This window comes from Corapipo altera, unplaced genomic scaffold, assembly GCF_003945725.1.
Source record: "Corapipo altera isolate COAL_440 unplaced genomic scaffold, ASM394572v1 138, whole genome shotgun sequence".
Classification (NCBI taxonomy): Eukaryota; Metazoa; Chordata; class Aves; order Passeriformes; family Pipridae; genus Corapipo; species Corapipo altera.
Window position 1 is genome coordinate 46,285 of NW_020885036.1, and position 10,711 is coordinate 56,995.

General features: G+C 65.2%; 1 protein-coding gene across 1 annotated transcript in view; it reads right to left on the bottom strand.

Annotated features, from left to right (window-relative positions):
* Nucleotides 1-4,961: 4,961 nt before the first annotated feature.
* ABHD17A (abhydrolase domain containing 17A) overlaps nucleotides 4,962-10,711 on the bottom strand; it is a 6,413-nt gene continuing 663 nt past the window's right edge. The window contains exons 2-5 of the mRNA XM_027668320.1: nucleotides 9,405-9,889; nucleotides 7,517-7,711; nucleotides 6,672-6,851; nucleotides 4,962-5,875 (exon numbers count right to left, since the gene is read on the bottom strand). Coding sequence (XP_027524121.1) covers nucleotides 5,650-5,875; nucleotides 6,672-6,851; nucleotides 7,517-7,711; nucleotides 9,405-9,715 — 912 coding nt within the window. The 5' untranslated portion in view covers nucleotides 9,716-9,889 and the 3' untranslated portion in view covers nucleotides 4,962-5,649. The remainder of the gene's footprint in view (nucleotides 5,876-6,671; nucleotides 6,852-7,516; nucleotides 7,712-9,404; nucleotides 9,890-10,711) is intronic.

Genomic DNA, 10,711 nt, shown 5'->3' on the forward strand with positions numbered 1-10,711 from the left:
CCTCCTGGGGCTGGGGACACCTCACACTGTGCTGGGTGACAAAGGGGGCCTGTCCCCAGTGCTGGGGAGACATCACAGTGGTGCTGCTGCTGGGTGACAGCAGGGACACCCTCCCGGGGCTGGGGTGACCCCACACCTTGCTGGGCACCCCCCACACCCCCAGGATCCAACCCAGGAATGTGGCTCCACGGCTGCCCTGGGGGATGCTCCTCGTTCACCCCCTGGAGCAGGATCCACCCCTGGCTCTCCCCAGAACCTCATCCCCACCCTCCTGCTCCCCCAGGAGCCAAGCCCTGCCCCGCCATAAGCCCACAGCCAGGGGAGCTGGGTCGAGTTTTTTGGGGAAAATGAGACTAAAAACGATGGAACCCAGCCAGAGATGCTCCTGTGAGAGGAGCCTCCCCCTGCAGCCCCCACTCCCTGCTCCTCATCCTGCAGCACCGTATCAGAGCACCCCGGGGGGGGTTCTGCTCCCTGAGAGTGGAGAGGTCACAGATTTTCTCTGCATCCACATGGGAAGTTTTCCACTGTCCCAGCACGGCCCCCAAGCGAGGTGCCAGGTGGGGGTTGGGAAGCTGGAGAAGGAAGCAGGGAAGTGGGAGAACAGGGGCACCCCCGAAGCTGCCAGAACATCCTCCCACGGGGTCGTGTCCTCGTGGGGATGGGCTGTTTGAGGAGGTGACTCCACTCCTGGAACCCCATCCTGGCCCTACTCAAAGTGTGACCCACCCTGGCCCATGTGAGAGACTCCTCCCCAGCCAGGGGACACCCCCTGATCCCATCCCCATCCTGGGACATCCCTCCTGCGCAGCCCCAGCCCACAGGAATGTCCCAGTTCCTCAGGGGGACACTCCAGCCCCACAGGGTTCTCCTGGTACTCCAAGGGGATGCCTTTCCCCACCAAGGGGGTGCTCTGGCCCCCAAGGGGACACTTCAGCCCCCCAGGGTGCTTTGACCTCCCAAGAGGACACTCCAGCCCCCCGGGATGCTCCTGGGATCCCAAAGGGATGCTCTGGCCCCTGCAAGGAGATGCTTTTCCCCCACTAAGGGGATGCTCCCAGCCACCCAAAGGGATCTCTGCCCCCCCAAGGGGACACTCCAGCCCCCCAGGCTGTTTCTGGCACCCCAAGGGGATGCTTTTCCCCACCAAGGGGATGTCCCCAGTCCCCCAGAGTGCTCCTGGTGTCCCAAGGGGACGCTGCAGCCCCTCAGGGCGCTCCCAGCCCCCCAGGACTGGTGTCCCATCCCATCTGGGTGGTCCCAGCTGCTGCTCCAGGCTCTGTCACCGCAGGGCTGTGGCTCCCGTGGGCCTCCCTTGGCCGTCCCAGCCTCCAGGATCGCTCAGGCATAGGATGACAAAGGGAAGCTCACAGGGGGCAGGGGCTGCGGCCCCACACGCCGAGGGGCTCCTGTGGGTGGAGGAGAGACATGAGGGGAAGGCAGGACAGAAGAGCCCAGGGGGCTGCAGGATCCCGAGGAACTGGGGGATCCTGAGGAGCAGGGGGATCCCAGGGGAATGTGGGACCCTGGGGAGCTGGGGGATCCCAGGAGAGTGTGGGGATCCCAGGGAATTGGGGGATCACCCAAGGGGAGCCGGGGATTCCCAACCTGCCCCACGTCTCCAGGGGGTGAAAACCCACCCATGGGTCTCCCCAGTGTGACCCCACCAGTCCTGGGGACCCCCCAGCCCCTGGGGGAGGGGGAGGTGCCAGTGGGGCCACAGCCCAGCAGGGACTGGGAGGGTCTGTGTGTGCCAACCCCGGGGGTGAGGGGAGGGCACCAGATGGGGGGGTGTGCACGCGTGTGCACACACATGTGTGTGTGTCTGTACACGTGTATGTGTCTGTACACGTGTGTGATGTGAATGCATGTGCACGTGTGTCTGTGTGTGTGCCTGCAGGCTCACACACATGTGTGCACACATGTTGGGGGGTGTGTGCACACGTGTGTGGGTGCACAGCTCAGAGCTGGGGGGGGCCCATCCCGCGGGTGCCCTCTCAGTCCCAGGCTCCCTTCCCGGGACCCAACCCAGCCCAGGGACCTTCAGGGACCCCCTGACGCCACCCCTGTCCCCTCCCAGCCAGAAGTGCAGGGTTGGGTGTCCCCCCCAAGGTGCTGGGTGTCCCCCCCAAGGTGCTGGGTGCCCCTCCAGGGTGGTGGGTGTCCCCCCAGGGTGCTGGATGTCCCCCCAGGGTGCTGGATGTCTCCCCAGGGTCATGGGTGTCTCCCCAGGGTCATGGGTGTCTCCCCAGGGTGGTGGGTGTCCCCCCCAAGGTGCTGGGTGCCCCCCCAAGGGCGATGGGTGCCCCCTGCCCCCCGTGCCCCCTCCCCATGCCACGATGCCCCCTCCATCTCTCACCAGGGAGGTGCTGCCGGTGTCGGGGTCTCTGCTGCTCGAGGAGAGGGGACACAGATTCTGCTCCCCCAGCTCTGCCACCATCCCTGTCCCCGCCGTCCCTGCTGTCCCCAGGCCTCTGCCTCACTGACCAGGCAGGGCAGAGCCAGGGACTCCCCTCTCCTTGTCCTTTCCTGTCCCTTTCCCTCCACCTCACCCTGGCATCCCTCTGGCGCCCTCCCCTCTCCTAGCCCGACCACCGATGGGATCCTTCCCCTCTGCCCTTTTATACCGTCTTTGTTCATATGACAAGCACGTGGAAAACCAGAGCAGAGCTCGGAAAAAAGCTCCTTAAGATGCTTTAATTCAGTTTCCTGGATCCCATGACTGAGCTCGGCCTCTGAACGGGGTCTCATGACTGTAACACGCAGGCCCTGGCCATCAAAAGCCTCATTTATGCCCCAAAAGAGACTTAAACCCCTCTTGGCCGGTCACCCACCGTCCCCCACACCTGGCCTGGGCCCCCGGGACCCCCTGGCTGGGGGCTTCAAACCTCCCAGGTGACACCTGCCCTGACCCTGCTCCGCCCAGGAGGGACTCTGGGGACACTCGAGGCCTGGCTCTGTCCTTCCCCTCAAAGGAAAGGACTCTGCAGAGCCCCCCTCCAGTCTCCAGCCCCATCCAAAACTTCCCCAACTCAGCCCCCTTCCTGCCCCCCAACCACAGCACCAGTGGAGGGGACAGAAGAGCCATCCCAGAGGGGACAGCAGTGCCATCCCAGAGGGGACAGAAGAGCCATCCCAGAGGGGACAGAAGAGCCATCCCAGCAGGGACAAAAATGCCATCTCAGTGGAAACAGAAGTGCTGTCCTGGTGGGGATAGAAATGCCATCCCAGAGGGGACAGAAGAGCCATCCCAGTGGATTGTGGCCCAGTTTGGCCCCACCTTGAGGGATGCTGCACCCAGGACCCTGAGCTCCCACCTTTTGGGGCCCCTGCACTCTGGGAGGGGTGAGTGCCCCTCTCCCCCTCCTCGCTCCAGCTGCTCATGGCCGAGTGAGGATGGAGCCTGAGCCCTCCTGGACTGGGAGCAGTGACGGATCCAGACCTAAAAAGCCCCAATCCCTGATCCCATCCACAGCTCCCCACCACAGAGTTCACCCCAGTCACGTCCATCTCCCCTTTGAGATCCCACACACCCGAGCCGGCTCTAAATTTTGGGGCCCAGTCCGAACACTTCTGACCTTTTGCCTTTGTTTTAAACCGAGACACAGCAAATACAAGCCCGGGTCCCCCCTCCCCCCCAGCGGCCCCGGGCCGTCCCGCCGATGCTGAGCCGCCCGAAGCATCCGCAGCTCGACAGGAAACCGGCGGCGGTAAGAGGATAAAAATGCCCCGGGTGCGAACAGGAGGGCTCTGTGCCGGGATTAGGGAGCGCCGGGCGCTGCGGCAGCTTTGGCTTCCAGCACGTGCGAGCCCGGAGCTCCCAAACCACCCGGACACGGCGCGGTGGGATGGGGAAGGGAGGGGGCGGCTGGGGGGATGCGCAGGGAGAAGCTGGACAACCCAGCTCCTGGATCATAAAACCCCCCTGGAAAGGAGGGAGCCCAAACATCCACATCCTCTTCCAGCTCCTGCAGAGGCCCAGCGCTGAGGAAGGGTCTCCCCTCCTCCTCCGGAGCACCCTGGGGTGGTCCTGGGGGAGGGCAGGGGCGTGTGGGGAGCAAGGGGTCCTGTTCCTCCCCTGCCCCGGCCCCAAACAATGGGGGCATTGGAGTGCCGGGAGCGTGGGGGTGCAGCGAGGCCCCCCCGCCCGGCCCCGCATTCCCTAAGGAGATTATCCCTCCTCACATGAGCCGGCCGAGCCCCACGGCCTCGCGCCGGGGAGGAGGGGACACCAGGGGGACAGGGAGGGGGGACTGGCACTGGGGAGCCCAGCAAGGGTCCCCCTGAGCAGGAGAGGGGGCAGAGCAGCTTCGCTGTTTGGGCTGGGGCCAGGGATTGCCCACGAACACTTTGAAATGCAATTCCTGGGGGGATTCACCCAAAAAGCACAAACCTGAGCCTCTGCCCTTCCACGGGGCAAAGTTCCCACCTGCTGGCAGGAGGACACTGTGGGACACCCCACACCTCCCTGGCCAGCACATCCCAGGGATCACGGAGGTCTCCACACAGCCAAGGTCAAAAATAAGGTTTGCTCCCCCCAGGACCCCCCCTGTGTCCCTCAGGACCCCCCTGTGTCCCTGGCACATGGCCAGCCATGGGGATGCCCCCCTGGCTCTGTGGCACACCCAAGTCCCCCATGCCACAGCCCCCAGGAGGCTGAGACCATCCTCCCTCTGCCCCTGGGATCCCATGGGATCCCTTAATGACACGGGACAGGGGTTGGCTGGGGAATGGGTTCCCATTGTCCCCACAGAGACCTTTGCAGCCCAGACCTTGGGGGGCCAAGGGCACCTTCCCCCCCCAGCACCTTGGGGCCTCCCAGTGCCCAGAGGAGGGTGACAAGGGTTGGGCATCCAGCCAAGGGCAGTCCAGAGGAGGTGCTGGACAGGGAAAGAGCCCCCCCTGGGGCTGGGTCACAGGGAGGGACCCCCAGGGGTACCCTGGGAAAGGGCACACTCAGATAAAACGTTAAACCTCTGCTCTTTATTCAGTGCCTGCTTCCCCTGGCCCGTTCCCGAGCCAGCGCTCCGCAGGTTTTCCAGGGATGACCAGAACAGCAGGAGTGCTCTGGGAAGGCTGAGCAGGGCCACACTGGAGGAGGTGTGGGGCAGGAGGGCACCTCCTCCGTGCATCCCCATAGTCCCCGTGGGGACACGGCTCTGCCCCGGCCGTGGGGTGAACTCCGGGCACCACCAGCGCTGGTCCCGGGAAAGCTCCATGGAGTGGGAACTGCCACCTCCTCTGTCCCGCCCCCTGGGACAGCGGGGAGGGGGCCGGGCCCCCCAGCCCCTCTCCAGCTCGCATTATTGCTATGTCAGAGCAGCAGAGTGGCCGGGAGGGGCTCGGGAGTTCGCTGTCCCGGGAGAGGGGACGAGGACGTGTCCGAAGCCAAGGATCCGCCGTCGGAGGGTGGGCTCTCGTGTCTCTGGGAAGGGGGGAGGAGGGAGCTGCCGTGTCTGCCCAGCCGTGCCAGGGGTGCCAGCAGCGCCAGGGCTGGCACCGGGCGGCAGGAGAGCTGTGCTTGTGTCCCAGAGGAAACGCTGCCCGTGCTCCCGAGCCTGGAGCCGAGGCCGAACAAAGTCATTGCACCTGGGACCGGGGAGGGACACTGGGAGAACTGGAGGGACGGGCAGGGCCCCCCGCCCGCCCCTAGTTGCGCTGGCTGGGCAGCTCCTGGGAGATGAATTTCCGAAGGCGCTCGAGGTACTGGCTGTAGAGTTCGATGTCGTTGTGCCCGGCCCCGTCCACCCAGAGCGGCTCCACGGCCTTGGGGCAGCGCTCGAACAGCGCCAGCCCGTGGGAGAAGTCGATGACCTCGTCCTCCGTGCCGTGGATGATGAGGACGGGAGAGGTGATCTTGGAGATCTTCTCGATGCTGCCAAAAGGGAGGGTGGGGAAGAGAGAAGAGTGAGCACAGGGACTGACACTTCCATTCCTGTCCTGCCCCCTCAAGCACATCCCGTGGGAGAGGGACCAGGAAATGCTCTTTGATCGCAGGGACAGGGAGGGACAAGGAGCTGCTGCCAAGGACGAGCCCCAGGAAAAGATCTGCCCTGGTGTGACAGATGAGGAACAGCCAGCAGTGACAACAACCCCAGGGGACCTCAGCACTGCTGCAGGACATCCCTCCCCTGCCAGGATCAGCCCTGCTGTTCCCAGCCCGGCCCCAAAGGCCACACGAGGCCATCGGGACACAAAGCGTGGGCTGGTGGCTCCTCAGCCACAGCATCCGCCTCAGGGACCGTCCCCTGGGCCCCCCTGGCCCGGCTGCAAGGGAGAGGAGAAGGAAGAGCTCATCCCTCAGCACTGCTCCTGCCACCTGCAGAGCGGGAAAACCCCAAAGGAATCACCCCTGGGGGACAGAGGGGTCCCGGGACTTGTAACACCCAACAAGGGGCCAGTGGAACAGCCCCAAAGCTGGTGGGCAACCACACTGGGACAGGGTGGCCAGGAGGTGATGCCAGAGGGGACTGGGGTGCACACGTGGCACAGCCCTCGGGGGGGGCACGGTGACCCCGGGGAGGGTTATGACCCCCCGAGGGGAGCGAATGCCGGGCGAGGGTCCCGAAGAGGGTGTTTAAGCCCATCCCAGGAAACGCTGGTATCCAGGACAGAGCTGGCCCAGGCACTGCCCCTCCAGCCCTGCCTGCCCCTCTGCCCAGGGCACTCACTTGGGGAAGGCATCGAACCAGTAGGTCTTCTTGGTGTCGGGGAAGGCGACGCGCATGCCCGAGGTGAGCGGCGAGTGCAGCACGATGGCCGCGCACTCGTAGCGGGAGGCCAAGTCCACCGTGGGCACGGTGCCGATGCTCTGCCCGTACAGGATGATGTTCTCTGGGCTGATCCCGTACCTGGGGGGGCACAGAGCAGGTCAGCACCCACACACCTGAGTCACAGCACCAGATGACAGACATGACTGGAGTTGGAAGGGACCCATTGGGATCATCCAGTCCAACTCCCGGCCCTGCACAGGACACCCCAAGAGTCTCACCCTGTGCCTGATACAGCTCAGGGGTCAACCTGCTCTGCCACAGCCCCACACGAGGCTCCCAGGGGTGTCTGTCCCCCTGGCTGGGCCCAAGGCAGTTCCCTGTACCCCCAGGAGCAGGGAGAAGCCAGGGCTGAGATGTGAGGGTGCCAAGGCTCTCCCTCACCAGGGGCAGGGTTATGGGGGGGCTCACAGACCCCAGATCACAGCCGTGTGGGGCAGCCCCCAGCTCTGGGTCACGCTGCCAGCCAGGGCAGAGGAGGCAGAGCCCGGCACAGGGCTGCACCCCAAACCCAGTGGGGGAACCGGGGCTGAGCCAGACCGGGAGCACAGCTTGTGCCGAGCTCGTGCCCCGCAGCACCCCCGCCCTCAGGTCCCCCCAGCCCGCTCCTCCCGCAGCTTTCCAACCACCCCTTCCTGTTCCGAGTGACCCAGGGTTCCCTCTCTGGGGAGGTTTCCTGTTTTCCAGGCTGCTGGACAGCAGGGTTTTCCTGAGAGCAGCACAGACGTCCTCCCTGCCCCGCTCACCGCGTCCGCAGCGCCTGCCACGCGGCGTCGATGTCGGAGTAGAGGTTCCTCTCCGAGGGCTTCCCCGTGCTCACGCCGTAGCCAGAGTAGTCGTAGGAGAAGATGTTGCAGTTGATTCGGGTGCCCAGCCCGATGTAGAAGCTGCTCATCTGCCCCAGGTCCACGGCGTTGCCGTGGGAGAACAGCACCGTGTACCTGACATCGGGGAGATGGGAACGGCGCGTTATCCCGGGATGGATATCCACGGGAAGCACCGGCCCGGCCAAAAACCAAACCCTGGGACACGAAGGGCCAACACCCCTCTGGTCAGCAAGGAAAGCCCTCGTGACACCCCCAGAGACACCCAGGTCCTCCTGCTGCCAGGGCCCCAAGCGGGAGCTGCAGCCCCCAAGGCAGGAGGATGATTCTCCTCAAGTTTCTGAGTCTATTTTTGGTAAAAAGCTCAGGATTTGGGGCCGTTTGCCCAATGGGGATTTCAAGTAAGAATTCTGACAAGCGGGTTTTTTTTTCCTCTCCTGAGCCTGGCAAGACACCAGATGCTGGGAGAGAAGTGGATTGTGGGAGTGACAAGGCACAAGAAATTTCCACCATAAGGGGAAAAACAATGTTAATCATAAAAATTAACACTAATAGTGGATTGATGGAAGCTTGGCTCCTTTCTGCTGGAGGAAGAGAGCAGGACCCACTCCCTGCTGGGCCCCCCAAGCTGCTCTGAGGGGTCTGTGACCAGGCTGAGCCTCCAGTCCTGGCCTGGATGCCCAGGAAGCCCCAGCAGGAAGGGGCAGGATGAGCTGTGGGGAGGTCAGACACCCAGCAGAACCTGTTATCCCAGGCTTTGGGAGGTCTGGCTCCCCCACAGCCCAGGTTCTCCCATGCAGCCTGGAATGCTGATCCTTGGGGACATGTTGTTCCCAGGTGTGCAGGGTCAGCTGAGGTGATCTGGCCTCCCTCTGCACCCCAAACTGTGCCACTGCCCGGGCAGCAGTTGCCCAGTCCCCCCCATCCCCAGAGGGGCTCTCAGTCCCACACTCCAGGCTGCCCCTCTCCACCTTCCCAGCTCACAGATCCATGGGGGTGACCAGCAGTGGGATGTGCCCAAACCACTCCTGGGCTTCACTCCCATCACTCTCCTCCTTGAGGAATCCAATGTGCTCATGGATTAGACTGAACAGAGCAGGCTCTCCTGGCTGGCACAGGCTGCTGCCCATCCCCACGGGGGACAGACAGTGCAGCCCCTGCAGTGCACCTGGAGTCACAGCAGGGAGATCTGCAGGACAGCCTGGGGAATCCCTGCATCCCTGCTTTGCCTCTGCTCCTGCTTTAACCCCGTTCCCAGTGCAGCCACAAGCCAGACCGGTCCTGGGAGCCGCCTGACCAGCTGCCTCCACCCCCTGTGGCAGGGCCAGATCCTCCAGGGGGGAGGGAGAGGAGGGCATGGGACCCCCTGGCACAGCCCCAGCCCAGCACCCTGTGCCTCCTGGGGACACTGGGGTGGGACCTGGTGGGTGCTCCCCAGGAACCCTGGGGCTCCAGCACCACTGAAAGACCTGTGGGTACTTCCCAAGGACACTGAAGGACCCAGTGGGTGTTTCCTGGGGACCCTTGGGGTTCCAGCCCCCCTGGGAGACCCAAGTGGGTGTTCCCCAGGGACCCTGAGAGACCTGCTTGGTGCTCCCTGATTATCCTGGTATTCCAGCTCCCCTTCCAAGCTCCAGGGGACCCTGAGGTTCCAGCATTCCTGGGAGACCCAATGAGTGCTCCCCAGGGACCCTGAGCGACCTGCTTGGTGCTCCCTCTGCCCCTGGAGTTCCAGCTGCCCCTGGGGTGTTCCCTGGGTCCCAGCCCCCGGCAGAGCCGGCGGGTGCCCGGCAGTGCTGCAGTGACTCACCTGGCGCCGGGCACGCAGCGGACGTACATGCAGCCGACGCGGTTGCCGCGGCTGCTCTTGGTGACGAACACCTCGATGTTGTCCAGCTCCCGCTGGGAGTACTGGAAATCCGCCCTCTCCTTCAGGTGCAGCTTCCAGCGGCCGGCGGCGCCGCGCAGGGAGCCGGTGCTGGCGCTGCCCACGGGCTCGGGCTCGGGCACCACGGCGTAGGTGGGCTCGGGGGGCAGGAAGGCGAGCTTGGCCGCGATGCGGCTGGGGCAGGGCGGGCAGCAGAACAGGCAGCACAGCTGGCTCAGCGACAGCCCGTTCATGGTGAGGGGACAGGGGCGGCCCCGCCCGCGGCGAGGGAGGATCCCGACGGGACAGAGGCCGGGGATGACGCCCCTGTCTGTCCTCAGCTGGCCCTGGGCACGGCGGGGCCCGGCCGGGCCGGGCAGCGCGGCGGGGATGGCGTGTCCATGTGTCCGTCCGTGGGCAGCGGGGGCCTGCGGGCAGGGGGGGTGGGCACCGAGGGCTCTGCCGCGGCCACCACGCGCGTGACCCACCCCCGTGCTCCTCCCCGGCTCCCCCCTCAACGCCCACGGGCTCCGTGTCCCCCCCGCAGACGCCACCCACCGCTCGCAGCCCCCACGCCCGGCCCACGCGGCCCCCAAAAACAACCCTCCTCCCACACTCGCAGCCCCCGCGGGCAGCCCACCGAGCACAGACTCACACCCACCTCCCCCCACACCCACGCCGGCAGTGGGACAAAGGACACAACCCCTCCGGGACCAGCCCCCCCCCAGTGCCGGCTCAGGCGTGAGGGAGAGCCGAGCTCCCGAGGAAAAAGGGGAGAGGGGAGAGAAAGGGAAAGGGAGAAAAAAAAAAAAAGCAACTATTTTCTGCAAGTTTGGGCACAGGCTCGAGCTGAGGAATGTCAAACCAGCCCACACCCCGAGGAATTCGCTCCATCTGCTTCCCAAGGGCTGGGAAAGGGGAGGAAAGGGTGGAAGGGGGAGGCCTCGCACACCAAGCCAGGAGACACCACGGAAATGTTGGGAAGGAAGGGATGGCCCTGCCCCCCGTGCCCCCCCCGGCTGGTGACCATCCACAGGGTGGCACCTGGCACGGGGCAGCGCCGTCCCTGCCGGCTCTGTGGGATCAGTGCCATGCACCCCCATGGGTGGGCAGCCCTGCCTGCCCCCTGCCCTCACCCCACAGCCGGCACGGGGGTCCAACCCACACCCCACGACCACCCCATGGCCGCCATCGGGGCTGGATCCACCCCACACACACTGACTGTGGGACCCCCACCCCACACACACTGA